The following is a 14,923-nucleotide window of genomic DNA, read 5'->3' as shown; positions in this document are numbered from 1 at the left end:
TGTCCTTTTGTTACTGATCCAGCTTTATATTTTTCACGTGGTCCATGTTCCTATCTTTTAATCTTGAAAACCTATTTGTTCGATAATATTTTCTTTCTCTTACTATTGTTTAATGTCGCATCGACTTCAATTACAACTCTTTGGCTAGTGGTAATACTTCCGTAAATTGTTTGGTGTCTCTTAAAAATTTCAAGATGTTTGCTCTCTCCATTTGTTCTCATGACGTTAAATCCAATGGAGAGATTAGTTCATACAGGATGGGGCATTTAAAACAGGTAACCTGAACAATTCGTTTGTCTTTAACAAAAGAGAAAAAAGTTACACGCAAAAGTTGCTTGGCTTCAGGAGTCACATAATATAGTGGTAATAATTTTCTTATGGGTGGATGCGTAGAGGTCATATGAAGGTCAAACCTATTTTATTAAATGAAATGGTATACTTTTCATTCTAGAGCCTAATTCTAAGTAAAAAAAGGAGTAACATTTGTCTCAAGCATCTTTTTGTAGAAGTTTTAGTTTGTATGATATCGAGGATCAGCAATGCAAATTTGAACAGCTTCATTAACAGAGTCAGTGTAACAAAATGTATGATAACAAAAGCATGATCAAATATCAATGATGTTGTATATGTGTGCAGATACAACCTACAAAAGGTATACCATTCCATTAAAAAAAATAGGTCACCATTTTATATGCTCCTTGACACCAAACAACTTTTGTAAGTTATTTCTTTCCCAATTGTTAAAGACTAACGAGTTATTCAGGTGACCTGTTTTAAATGCCCCAGCCTGTATTTCACTCTGTCGTTTTGATATTTTTTGCATTCAAATAGCAGGTGGTTGGTTACTGCTTTGTTACACGGTTTGCAGAAGGGTGGTTCCTTTTTTTAATAGGTGCTCGTATGTTATTTTGCAGTGCCGTGACCCGAGTTTTGACACAATTATTCTTTCCTTTCCGTTCAAGTTGTAGCTTGCCTTTTGTTGAAAAAAATTCTGTACGATGTCGTGGATTTTTGTTTTTCGTGATGTGCTCCGTATTCTATTCTATTTTTCATTGTTTACAGGTATTCAGATGGATAAGGCTTTGTATGTGAATTAGTAGATTATTGATTTTATGCATTTATAATATCGTATTATTTTCAACTCACTAAAATTATTAAAAAAATAAAGAAATAACTACAGTAATTTCTCCCATAGATGTTTTTAGTCGAAATCGAAACATGCAAGTATGAGAATACTATGTCGTGCTAAGGCATGATTCATGGAGTCTCGCGGTTGGCGTTTATAGTTGCCGAAACCTTGCGCGCGCGCGCGAGAGGGAGAGAGAGAGAGAGAGAGAGAGAGAGAGAGAGAGAGAAAACGAAACTCTGGTCGAACGAAACTGTACCTGGAAAGGCAACAGCTAGCATGCCGGTGTACATTACTATGAATTCAACGGTCGTTGAGATTGGTCTTCTTGCTCACACGAAAGTGATCATTTTGTGTTATTGTAGTTTATTACCAGTTTATTCATTTTTAGTGTCAAGTGTTATTATTAGTTACATTAATAATTAGTGATATATAAATTGTGACAATTAATAACGTTATTTTTAATCGTTTTACACTCTAAATACATATACATACATATATTTACTATTAATATTATGTCATCAAGAAAAAAATATACATTATTAAATATGCAGCAACGCTTGGATGTTTTCAAGGATCTTCGAGGAACAGGATTGCCATCTAAACAAATTTCAAATAAATATGGCGTCTCCGTCAAAACAATCCACGAGATTCGTAAAAATGCTTCGAAAATCGATGAGTTTGCAGATAAAAGTAAATACGAACTTAAGCGACAAAGAATAGCAGAGCCAGTATATGATGAAGTAGATAAACAATTGTTGGCATGATTCGTACAAAGAACACTTGGTGATCGTATAACCGATAATCTCATATAAGAAAAGGCGACGAAAGTAAAAAAAATTTGCCGTCATGTTTGCGATTTAATGTGTGTGTGAATCGTGGCTGGTTAATAAAATTTAAAAGAGGTTATGGGATACGCTTCGGAAAGAAGTACAGAGAGAAAGCTAGCGCTGATCAGCATGGAACAGATGCTTTCGTAGTTAATTTAAAAAAAAAAATAATAGAGGTAAAAAATATAGGTATGGAAAATGTTTACAACATGGACGAAAGTTTCTTCCGAAGAAAACACTGGCCGGAGAAGAAGAAAAAAATCTTAGTGGACATAAGGCGAAAAAAGATAGAATTACAATTGGTTATGAGATTATGCCTATTGTAATTTACAAATATAAAAACTCAAGAGCTTCGAAACACGAGGTTTCATTATCTATAATTTTTAAATCGCAGACAAAAGAATGGACGGACAAAACATTATTTTTAAATTGATTTGAAAACCATTCCAAACTATCTGTGAAACGATATCAGGAGGAAAAACAAATATCAGGGAAAGTTATCCTGTTGTTAGATAATTGTGAAGTCTATAAAGTTTCGTTACAAAAAGATGAAGATTTAAAAATTATGTATTTACCACACAATACAATATCTATTCTTCGACCGATGGATCAAGGGATCATAGAGAAAACAAAAAGAGTTTTCCGCCAGAAACTCCTGCAACGTTTTAACGTTTTAACGTATGATGGAGAAATATAGGAGAAATATGGAGAAATGAATTTTATGTCGACTACAAAATAAAAAACTGCATTGACATTTTATCCGAATCCTGGTCGGAAGTTACACAAAAAGATATTAAAAATGCCTCGAATAGAATTATTAATCCTGCCAGTAGCTCCATTCAGTCGAAAATAAGAGAGCTTTAACCTGATTGGCAAGACATGATAAGTGAGATCACAGGACAACAATTCGCCCCGGCATATGTTACACAATTTTTATTAAACTGTGAGGAAGCAGAAAGAAAGGACGAAGACATAGAAATAAAAGAAGAAACGGCAGAACTTCAAGAAGAACCGCAAGAATTTGGTATAATATTATAATTAATAATAATTATTATTTGGTGTAATAATTACAATTAGGTGTAATATTTGAGAGATTGACATTTTACAGTGAAAAAGCACCAGCTTGCATACAATGCATGGTGCAGGGAATAAAGATATTTTTCTTAGGCAAGGAAAATTAAATAAGTAAGTACGTACTCATTCAATGGTAAAACTTTGCAGCCAATTTAAATATGAATTATTTACAAATTAATTTTTGAGTGCATTATTTATTATCAGGGAATAGAGGAAAACCATCATCGTAGGCCACGATACTAGACGATTCCATGGATGATACACAACAAAAAAATTTAATGTAGAATATAATTTTACACTATAACAATGTATTTTATTTATATAATCACAGCGATAATAGAATCAAATGAATTATACATTAAGTATTAAGTAAATAAATGTAATCGAAATTACATCGTGTTCGATTTTATTTTAATCAGAAATATTTGTCCAAACTATATCATGTTTGGTCTCATTTTAATCAGAAAACTATTAGCAGTACGATAAAAAAGAATCAGTTTTTAAATGTTAAAATTTTAAAAAAGTTATGCCATTGTATTATGAGTTGTCTTCCGAGAATTCCAGTCAAAGGAGCCGCGTTGCGTCACGCATCACACGCTCGACCGAATCCGTCGAAGCTTAGCATCGGCGCGGCGTAGCGAGAAAATCGATAAATTACAGGGCCGTAGCAATATCACAGCGCGAACCTGAAAATACTGAAATAGCGCGAATCCGGGAGAAATGACTATATTTGACTCATGTTGCAATTGATGACGAGAATTTTTACTTTGCATAATGATTTGCAGACTAGTGATTAGTGTCTTGATTTCGGTTTCTGGGAGGAATGTTGCTACTTTGGTAGTTTTGTGTGTCCGATTTTTCCTTATCTATTATGCTCTGGTGAGATGGGATTCATGTAAGAATATTTCGCTTACTATCTTTAATTATTTCTGTGTAATTCCGTTTGACACATTGATTGGGTCACCCTGTATATATAGTAGTATATTAATTTGTAGTAATGTACAGGGTGTCTCAACTAAAGGAGGCCGCAGAAGTATCTCTGGTTATTTTTGGAGTTATCGAAGAAGTTATTAACAAAAGCTTTTCTGTTAAGACAGAACAGCAGCTGGAGGATTTTCGGAGATTTCAATATTTTATTATGTTATATGTATATCTTGTTAACCATTAGTTGATGCAGCAAAGAGGTATTAACCTATTTATGTCGAAAAAACATTAGTTTAGCACATATTTAGTATTATTTTTCAATAATATGCACTTTTTCGAACGGCAAAATCCACAAAAATTGTCATCTAATAATTTTCGACATATGTATATAAATACATTTTTGTAGAGCTGCATCAACTAATACCTAAAAAAATATATGGTTATAATTGAAAAAGTTTTTTTCCAGCTGCGAGAAAGATTATTATGGCTATATTATATATCTGTCTGAACAAAAAAATTTTTGTTAATAAAGATTTTCAATACCTCCAGAAATAACAGAGATACTTAGGTGACCTCCTTTAGCTGAGACACCCTGTATAGTAATTTATGCATAGCAATATACCCTAAGATATATTAAGATACAGTAGTAAACAGTAGTAATATATAGTAATATTGAACAATATACAGCAGTACAGTATATGTATAGTAATAATATATACAGTAAATACTTATCTAATCTCGTCATATTGGTGCGTGTTGACAATGTCGACATCTATGTCGAGAAGGCTGCCTATTTCGAGGGCTCGTCACTTGAGGTGCTTGTATATCTAACTATATTAAATTCTCCCTAATTGACGCTCAGATTATACACAAAAATGGACAATTTGAGAAGAAGAGGTACGATTAATCGAGCTTTGCGGCCTGTTTTTATAGTTGTTAACAATCGATGACTATAAAAACGAGGCGCGAGGCTCGAGAATTTACTGTATCTATATAAACAGTAGTCATAACCCAATTTAAGGAACTATATCAACAAATCTTTTGTACAATTTTTCCCAAACAAAAGACTCACACACACATGTTTCCAAATTATTGAAAGTACAGTAGAACTGATAGTTAATTTATTTTTATTTTAGACAAATTATTAACACTATGTCGTCCGGTGGCACCATGCTGGTGTCATGCAGAAACTATCTGTTGTATGCCGGTGGTTCCACTTTGGTGGCATTTTAAAAAACTGAAATAACATTTGAACTATATTTCTTGGGTGTTAAAAGGCAGCAAACTAACTATAGCATTGTGCTTATTTAACTAAGAATTAAGTACGAAAATTCTTAGATGACATATCTTAATTTTAGAAATTTATATCACCGCCATCTTCGAAATTTTTGTTTAAAATCTAAAATTTCCAAGCTATTGTGCCGGCGTCAAACAAAAGAATCATATATAAGATCTGCGGACGGCATAGTGTTAATACAATAGTGTAAAATGATAGATCGAGATTTAATAAAGGTCCATCAATAATTTCATCATTATTACTTCGGATAATCAAAAGTTTAAATAACAAAGATCAAGGAAAATCCAGTTCGGTTAATCGAGGTTCTGCTGTACTTATTCAAGAAAAAACTGATAATTTCGATTCCTGTAAAGTTTGTAGAAATCTAAATTTACATAAAGTTCCACAATCTATTAGTAAGCTGCACTTATAACACATCGCAAACAGTGTGATTCTAATACTTGCTTAAAATGATTGAAGATATTTCTGGACACTATAACATTTCTGGCTACGAATACATACTTCATTACTTACAGGAAATAATCCGTCAGAAGTTTTCGACATTTTCTCTGAATTAGTTCATATATTAATATTATAAATGAAAGAAAGCTATTATTGTCTTTTGCACCATCAATAAAGTTAGTTACAAGGACTTGTGTTTACTTTTCGTTTTATTATTTTTGGAAAATTAAGATATATGAAAATTTAAATAACACACTCAAATAACACAGAATTAGGTTGTTATTTTCACAATCAAAATTTACAATACATTGAAAGATACACTCTTATCGAATACAATTTCCTTTGGAATCTTTTTTTATATGGCTTTTCAGATATATATAGGGTGTGGCACGTAACTGTTGCCACGATTTCTCGGGCACTATCAGAAGTGGTAGAGTCGGAAGTGCTTGAAAAATCGTGGCGACAGTTACGTGCCACACCCTGTATAAGATAACGATGGACAAACAGGTCTTTTCATACATATACAATTTTTAAAAGAATTTAGCTTCCTCAGCAAACGTTATGCACATCATTGCAATAATTATCGCATTTTAAATAATATTCCACAAATTACTATAAATATGGAGTTAAAATACATTTCATGTTATTTCTGTGTTATAAACTAATTGGATCAAATCATTGAAAATTGATTCTTCCGTTTTTGTCAGTTTCCCGTGATTCTGTTAATTATGTATGTACTTGGCAAACCCATTGCTGCCAATAACGCGCTAAAATCAATCAGTTGGCGGAGTTATTCGGTTCAATAAAGCCCGCTAATATTTCAGTCCTACGCGTTTGCTCACTCAAAGTGGAACACGTGGATTTCACAAAGGATCCTGAAATATCGTTCAATTACAAACTGTTTGTGGTTTTACAAATTAATCAAAGACAATAACTGTTCACCATAGCCCAAAATTGTTCTTCTCTATTCAATCAAGTAATTGATCGACTATCAATATTAATATTTCGTCTCTAATAGTGGATATAGTTTTTCTTCATTATAAAATCGAGAAAAGTGAATTGTGTAAAGAATGTATTGGATTGGCAACTAAATAATCGCCGATTTCAGTTATAGATGTCTCTCACTCCCATTTTTATGATATCCGTAAATTTTATATTATAAAATTATTATTATTATTATTATTATTATGTTATTTTTTATTATCCGTGAATGTTAGCAACTGGACAAATTGAATGCAGCGGTCAAGGAAAAGCGACCAGCATTGGTCAATCGTAAAGGTGTCATTTTCCACCAGGACAATGCTAGGCCGCACACGTCTTTGTCCACTCGGCAAAAATTGATGGATATTGGTTGGGAATTGATGTTACACCCACCATATAGCCCTGATCTCGCGTCATCGGATTACCACTTATTTCGATCCCAGGACAACTCCGTTCGTGGTAAAACTTTTAATGACGATGACGCTGTAAAATCTCACTTAACTCAGTTTTTGGCCGAAAAGGATCAGACTTTTTACGAGTGTGGAATTTTCAAGTTATCAGAGAGATGGCAAAAGGTCATCGAACAAAATGGAAAATACATTACAGATTAAACTTCATTTCAAGGAAAAAAAATTTTTGTTTTATTGAACTAATCGGCAATTACTTAGTTGCCAACCCAATAGTTGTGATATACTTTACATGACAGTATTCTATTTACATCTTCTATATTTTTCTTTTTTTCATGGCATATTTCATGTCCGTGTACATCACGGACACAACATTATTAGATAACATTATAAATAACATTATTAAATTCGAAACTGTTATTTATCGTCTATATGTATATGCCCACCAGCTTTTACCACGAGGGGATCGAATGACGTCAATTTTCTTTTGATAATCGAGTAAAATCATGTTTAAAAATCACTTATTAACAATGACTAATTTTAATATTTTCGCTAAAACATTTTGCACCTTGGATCGCCACATGTGATGAAGGAAATAACAAGCCTCCAAAATGTACAGAATTTAGCACCACTTTAAAATCTCAAGAAAAAGACCTGTTTATTATTTCTCGTTTCGAATTGTACATTATATTAATCCACTGATAAGCTTCTCAAAAATGTTTGCATAAAAACTTTTATCATATTTATGAGTATAAATGAAACAATTTATCAGTTATTGGAACTGTTATTATATTATATTGATAACTGAGACCACTATACGTGATTCTATTATTTGTCGCTACATGGATCGCCGATTTCGATCGCTCATTCACTTCCCTTGTGTTAACAAAGAAACGTATACCGAAATTGTACACACCGATTTTGATAAAACATTGGGGAAAAGTAATTCTTAGAAAAATATTCGACACAATATATTTTTATATCGGCCCTTGTTTACATTGTAGGAGTGAAAACAGTTCCCGAAGTCGAGGATCGTTACAATATTTGGTCGAATATCTGGGAAATATTAGAGCTAGAAAAGTGGTTCTAACTGCAAAATTGTGTATTTTTAGCTGCGCAATCAGGTTTTAGAGATAGCTCTTGATATGTTTTAAATACATATAAATATAAAAACATGGCAATCCTTTATCTTAATTTCTCCATTCAAATGTTAATCTATTTTCTTGAATATTTGTGTATGAGAAGTGTATACCCAATTGCTAAATGCAGATAAAATAAAATTTAGAGTTTTGCATTTTAAAAAATGTTATTGCAGTTTTAATTTTTTGGCATTTTCGGCATTTTCGACAATGTAAAGTACTTGTGTGTGTTAGATACAAATAATTAAACAAATCTGAGATTTTTATAATATTTTGAATAATCATGGTACAACATGATATTTTATTTACAACAGTACTTGATCACTGGCATAAGTGCAGCACTGAGCCCCGCAGCAAACGTAAGACGAATTATTTAAATCTTTTTCATGTTTTGAAGAATGACAGGATCGAATCAAGATTTAATTATAACACTAGCCATACCGAACACTAAATGCGACTAGTCTGTGTGACCTTATAAAAATAATAAGATCGAATTTACTTAAGCTTTCTGTAATTTTTATATTAATATATGTTCGAATGAATAAATTTATTTAATGATTTCCGGTGGAAGCATCTTTATAATTTCAATAATTGTATAATAATAATTGTCAAAGTGGACATTTTAATTAATATTCACATGTTATACTATACCAAAATTCTTTATTTATCCTAAAAACTTTATCACTTAAACTCAATTTAATTTAACATATTAATGTTAAGTGATAACATTTATAAAAAATTTAAGTAATGACGTGATTTATTAATGATTAAGTGATAAGCTTTTAAGTGATAAAGTTTTCCGGATAAATCATTTTATAAATTATTTTGGTATAGTATAACACGTGAAAATGCAGACAGAAATTAATAACCAAAAAGAACGTACTGCTTCATTTCGAGAAATGTTACCGGAAACTGACAATAAACATTCGGAGCGTACACATCGTACGTACATTACATACAGGTTGCATGCGCCACTGCACATATACTCCCCTCCAGAAGAATTAGGACACCTGCTGATTTAGTATGATTGTAATTTTTCTTACTTTTTTTTTATTAGTATAATTGTAATTTTTCATTCAGTTTAACTAATATTTTATGCCTAGTAAGTTTTATGACATCGTATTGTCGAAAGTACATTATTTAGTTAGAGGTGTTTGTCGCTTATGCAATTAATTCACCCGTTTATTGCATTTTGTTCATTAAAAACATATATGCTGAGTTCATTTCATACGTTATGTTTATATTATAATAATATATATTAAAATAACAAACAAACTGATAAAACGGATGCCGAAGTTAGTCTAAAGAAGTAATTAGAAAACGCGGTGGATATGTCGACAAAAAGAAAATTTAATTTTCTTTTATAAGATTGACTTTATTTTTATTATAATGTAAAAGATATATATAGTAAATGTTCTTGTTACAGTTCAATACAATTAACTTTGAAAAAAATTGGAGAAATTCGGACAATTTCCTATTGTAAATGTTCTAATACTTCTGGAGGGAGGTGTACGACTGAAGAAGAAAACGAACAATTAAATCAGTAGCTGTGTGTTGAAAATTTTGTCAATCTGTCGTTCATAATTCGATTAGAATTTACGATCGTTTTGGTATTGTACGTTTGGTCTCCATCAAAGTTAATTGTATTGGCCATTTAGTAACGGCTACCTAGTTCCTGGAAGAGACCGACTCCAGAGTCCCAAAATTGGATAATCATCAAATTTTTGTCTTTTTCATTATCCTCATTTAAACATTTCCTTGCAGTTTGACTTATTGAATAGTCATCGCAATACAAAAGGATACGACAAATTCTCCTTATGAACAATTTTGTCTCGCACTACTAAAAATATATTGTTACTACCACATTATTACTATATTATTACTATATTTCCGTGTATTTACCGTTCAATTTTCAATTTCATATTCACTCGTATATTAGGTTGACGAAATGAATTTTCATTTTTATTTTTCAATATTTATTGCAAACGTTCCTTAATCTGTTTCCAACATGCAAAAATTACATTCTTCGGATATCTTGAAACTGTTAGATTCGATTAATAGAGTATGTGTGAGAATATCTGTAGAGTGCACGTGAGAATATGTAGGTGTGCTATACATATATATATACGTATAGCTGAGCGACGCTGCCCAGATCGCACTGATCAACGGACTGCACAAGAACGTGAACGTGTGAAATATTGTATAACATCGTATTCCGTATTCACGCAGTCGGTATTGTCACGGAAAAGCAAAAGGCACGTTGTCAGAAAAAAAAGGATAAATAAGAAGAGGCGGAAGTGGCGAGTAGACCTGACCAAAGAGCCGAAAGCGAAGAACACGTGATAACCGTACAGGAAGAAACTGTGGAAACGTATCGGAAAACGCCATGGACGGAATAAATAGGCCTGAGCCGCTTCGGATAAAAGGAAATCTAGAGGACAACTGGAGGAGATTCAAACGAGATTACGATCTTTTTATGACAGCGACGGGCAGGGATGCGCAATCGAAGGACGTGCAGGCAGCAACGTTGCTCAATCTGATAGGCAGCGAGGCGATAGATGTCTTCGAAACGTTGGACGTAAGTGAAGCGGACAAGAAAGACCCTGAAAAAATAATAACAGCGTTCCAGAATTACGTCGAGCCGCAGAAAAATGAAATCTACGAGAGGTTTCTGTTCCTCCGCAGAAAACGAAACAACGGTGAGAAATTGGAACATTACATATCAGACCTGAAGAAAATAGCAAGAAACTGCAACTATGGCACATTGACGGACTCCTTGATCAGGGACAATATAATATATCACATGTCGGACCTGGGGCTGCAACAATCGGCACTAAAATGTCAGGATCTTCAATTGGAATCGTTGATTAAAATGATGAGAGAGCATGATATAATCAGAAGTCAAACAAACGATATACAGGGAGGTACGATGCAAAGAATAAATGATATACGCATTAACACAAGGCAGGATCGTTACAGCAATGACGATAATATAGGGATGGAAGGAAGATGCGGCGACGTAGGAGAACGACGCATACCAGATTGGAGAAGCAGGGTAGAAGTATTAGAGCGCTATAGGACAAAGTCTGCATCGAGGATCGGGTACTGGAAAGACGGGTTCACATGCAAACGATGCAATGGGCAACATGGGCCTAATATGTGTCCAGCGTTTGGTAAACAGTGTGAGAAATGTTTAAAGTACAACCATTCTGCACTTGCATGCCAAACAATGGAGAGTAGCAGCACTAGGATCCGCGATATATTCGGTAGTGAATGCGATAGTTCAGAGGAGATAGGATAATTAGCGTAAGGTACCATTAAATAATGCTGTACGTGCAAACAGAATGAATGCGCATTAAGATTCACTATGATAAATGGAGAAGCAGAAGTTCTGTTAGGGTTAGGGGCGTGCAGAGCGTAATAATAAATACAATAAACAAGATAAGAGAAATAAATATGTAAAACAAATGCTTAAGTTTCATTTAATTTTGTGCAAGTGTCCTAATACTTTTAGAAGGGAATGTAGGTGTATGATAAGAAGCGATGAAGTTTTTAAAATCGCGAAGAAATGGTTAAATAACCGTAAAATGTAGAAGCTGAATCAGGAAATTATATTAGACGTGACACAAGACATATTGCTAAACGTTACAATAAAAGGGCGAGATGTTAGGTTAGTATGTGTGAGAATGCTGTGTGTGCGCGCGTGAGTGTGTGCTACGTAGTTGAGCGAAATTCGCACGGTCATAAATTCGATCTTCGATCGATGTCAATCATGTATTGTTAACAACGGTAGACATTTCGAAATGTATTAATAAACACAGCTTACATAAACACACGGCACGTGCTGATCTATTCAAGCCAATGCTCGCAGTAACAGCATGTTGATTACTATTCCTCTATTCTGAATTTTTGTTATAACTTCTTAATAAAGCTCTATATGACCTATGTTTACATAATATTTTTTTCTTACTTTGTGCCATAGAATACACTGGCAAAGTTTGAACATTAAAACCTGGGACACCCTGTATAATATCATAAATCAGTAATTCTGTGTAATATCACTGTATCTAATCCATCCCTAAATGATAAGAGCATGGCACAACAGAATCGGTATCCTCGACTCAAAAGGGGTTTCCACGGTAGTGGAAATCGCTTTTGAAACGGTAGTAAGTATAAGTTATACAGGATGTCGCAAAATTATTGTACAAGCGAGAAATGAGGGGTTCCTGAGGTCATTTGAAGTAACTTTTTCCTTAGCGAAAATGCAATCCGCGGCTTCGTTTACGAGTAATTAATGAAAATATCGGTTAGCTGAGCGTTAATTAGGGAGAATTTACTGTATTTTCATTTAAAGGTTTGTACGCAACGAGAGTAAATGAATTATTTAATACTCTTTAGCAGAATAAGTTGCGGGTAAGTCGATAGGGCGGTTGACTAGAAAGCTGTAGGGAAGTAGGTTTGATTCTTCGCGGTTGTCACTGTTTTTTTTTTATTTTTTGGAGTGAAAAAATATTTTACTTATTTTTGCATTTAATGTTAATCCTACATGACGTCAATATTAAGTGCAAAACAAAGAACATAAATTTTTAATATCGAAAATAGGAATACAATAATAAAGTAGCACAGTATGTGTCGCATATATTTTTCTTTATTAGTCGTTATCAGGTGAATTCTGTATTAATCGTTCACATCGCCACTATGGACACTAGTAGTTTTCGATTACATATTAAATAAATGTTAGAATAACGGCAATGCCTGGACAGTTAGCAAGAATGTCCGTATACTTGCTCGTTTTTGGTAGGTATTGATGTCATATAGGATTAAGATTAAATGCAAAAATAAATCGTTCATTTCAAAGTTGTATTTAAAAAATAAAAAAGAGTGGCAACAACAGCGGATATTCGAACCTACTACTATCTATAGCTTTCTAAGTCAACCGACCTATCGACTTACTCACAACTTGTTCTGCTAAAGAGTGTAAAATAATCCATTTATTAGCTGCGTACAAAACCTTAGATCGAAATATTTCGAAAACGGAGGCTCATCGTGAAGAAACGTATTAGTTCTGGATCATATAAAGGAGCAGTAAATTACTTCTTATTGTTAATTTTAGCGTAGCTGAAAAACGTTCGAATAGAGGACACTAGGTTCAGAAAATTTGCTAACGCGGATTCGAAATGACAACGATTGGATTCACGCATCGCATGGATTTCCATAAGTGTTCGGAACTGATGGCTATCGAACTCTTCGGATCTGACCCGATTCGATTACGTTGCTCTTAACCGCGTTTGGTATTAATCGGTCACGTCACAGATACACGAGGTCCTCCGGCTACGGTTACTTTCTCGCAACAGCTTGAATATTACGAGGACCGTTCCGACAGTGTGCAATTATGGTTAATAATTAAGATAGGTCGACGCAAAATTATAAACGAACCAGCAAATTGTTCTATCTCTTTCTAATTTTTCACTTTAATCACTGTAAATAAGACGCGATTAACGTCTGACCGAATACGCGGCTATTTTGATTTCCGCTGAATCGTTCATAGTTCATCAGTTCAGAACATTTTTTATCCAATGTATGTATGTACAGGATGTCACAAAATTATAGCTATAGTTCGGCTGGTGTTGGTATAAATAATTCGCCCCAAAATTGACCTAGATCCCAGAAAACTGTTGTATTGTGTGTGTGTATCGTATCTCACTCTTCGTCAGGATCAACTTTGTAAAATTTGATGTTTACGCAAATTTCTGTAAATAAATAATTTAATTTATGTAAGGAAGAAAAGGCATTTTCGACTATTGCCGTTGAATTTTCAAGCTAGAAGTCAACTTTACGACAGGTTACTTACGACGGTTTGAAAATTTTTAATACTTTGTATATAAAGACGTATCATATATAAATACATTCGTTTAAAAACTCTCTCTCTCTCCCTCTGAACGAGTATTTTCATTAACGTAAAAAAAAAAACACGTGGACCAGTGAAAAAATCGAATTGAAAATCGGAGCATTGAAATCACGCAATTTATACGAAATGCAATTTTGGTATGAACTGTTTATAATTTCATGAATTTTTAAAACACTAATTCGGCTTGTTAAAAAAAATTTGAAAATTAATATATACAGAGTGTCCCAGGCTTTTTTGGCCAAAAGGTATCAGCATATTCTACCAGCGAAAATAGGAAGAAAACGCAATATAGACATAGAATAACATATATGGAATTATATGAAAGTATTTTATTAAAAAATTATAGGAAAAATACGAAATAACGACGGATTATCTAAAATACAGCATTGATATCTATGATAAATTCAACGAGTTAGTAAACATAGCTTGGATAAGTACATACAGACAAGAGAAGTACCAAAAACATATTTCTACATCGAATGAAAATCACTGTGTTGTTATATCATATTTTTCTTATAATTTTTGAATAAATTATTTTTGAGCCTATCTTTATGGGATACTTTTTTCTCATTTTCGATGGCAGATTTGTGCTGATATTGTTTGGTCGAAAAGATCCGTATACATATAATATACATATGTATATATATATATATAGAGAGAGAGAGATAGATAGATAGATATATAATATACTGAATATATAATATATATTAAATAAACTGATTCTATGTATATACAAATTTTGTGTAATAAATTTAATAAAATGTACTTCTGAATGTTTTCAAACGAGCATAGTAAT

General features: G+C 33.0%; 2 protein-coding genes and 1 long non-coding RNA gene across 4 annotated transcripts in view; all 3 read left to right on the top strand.

Moving 5' to 3' along the window:
• LOC117223275 (uncharacterized) overlaps window positions 1–14,923 on the top strand; it is a 212,750-nt gene that overhangs the window by 125,141 nt on the left and 72,686 nt on the right. The gene's annotated exons all lie outside the window — the stretch shown is intronic.
• On the top strand, window positions 1,409–3,422 carry LOC117223277 (uncharacterized). 2 transcript variants are annotated; one of them, XR_004490899.2, is made up of 3 exons: window positions 1,409–2,980; window positions 3,065–3,141; window positions 3,235–3,422. It is a non-coding gene; the product is annotated as an uncharacterized LOC117223277 (long non-coding RNA). The 2 variants fall into 2 exon arrangements; XR_013033528.1 differs by having other exon boundaries at window positions 3,065–3,145.
• LOC117223276 (uncharacterized) lies at window positions 10,356–12,164 on the top strand. The gene has a single exon (XM_033475496.2). It carries the CDS (start codon window positions 10,606–10,608, stop codon window positions 11,518–11,520), a length of 915 nt encoding a protein of 304 aa, XP_033331387.2. The 5' UTR covers window positions 10,356–10,605; the 3' UTR covers window positions 11,521–12,164.

The sequence above is a fragment of the Megalopta genalis genome, chromosome 5 (genome assembly GCF_051020955.1).
Source record: "Megalopta genalis isolate 19385.01 chromosome 5, iyMegGena1_principal, whole genome shotgun sequence".
In the NCBI taxonomy this organism is placed as follows: Eukaryota; Metazoa; Arthropoda; class Insecta; order Hymenoptera; family Halictidae; genus Megalopta; species Megalopta genalis.
This window is presented reverse-complemented; position numbering and strand designations above follow the sequence as displayed.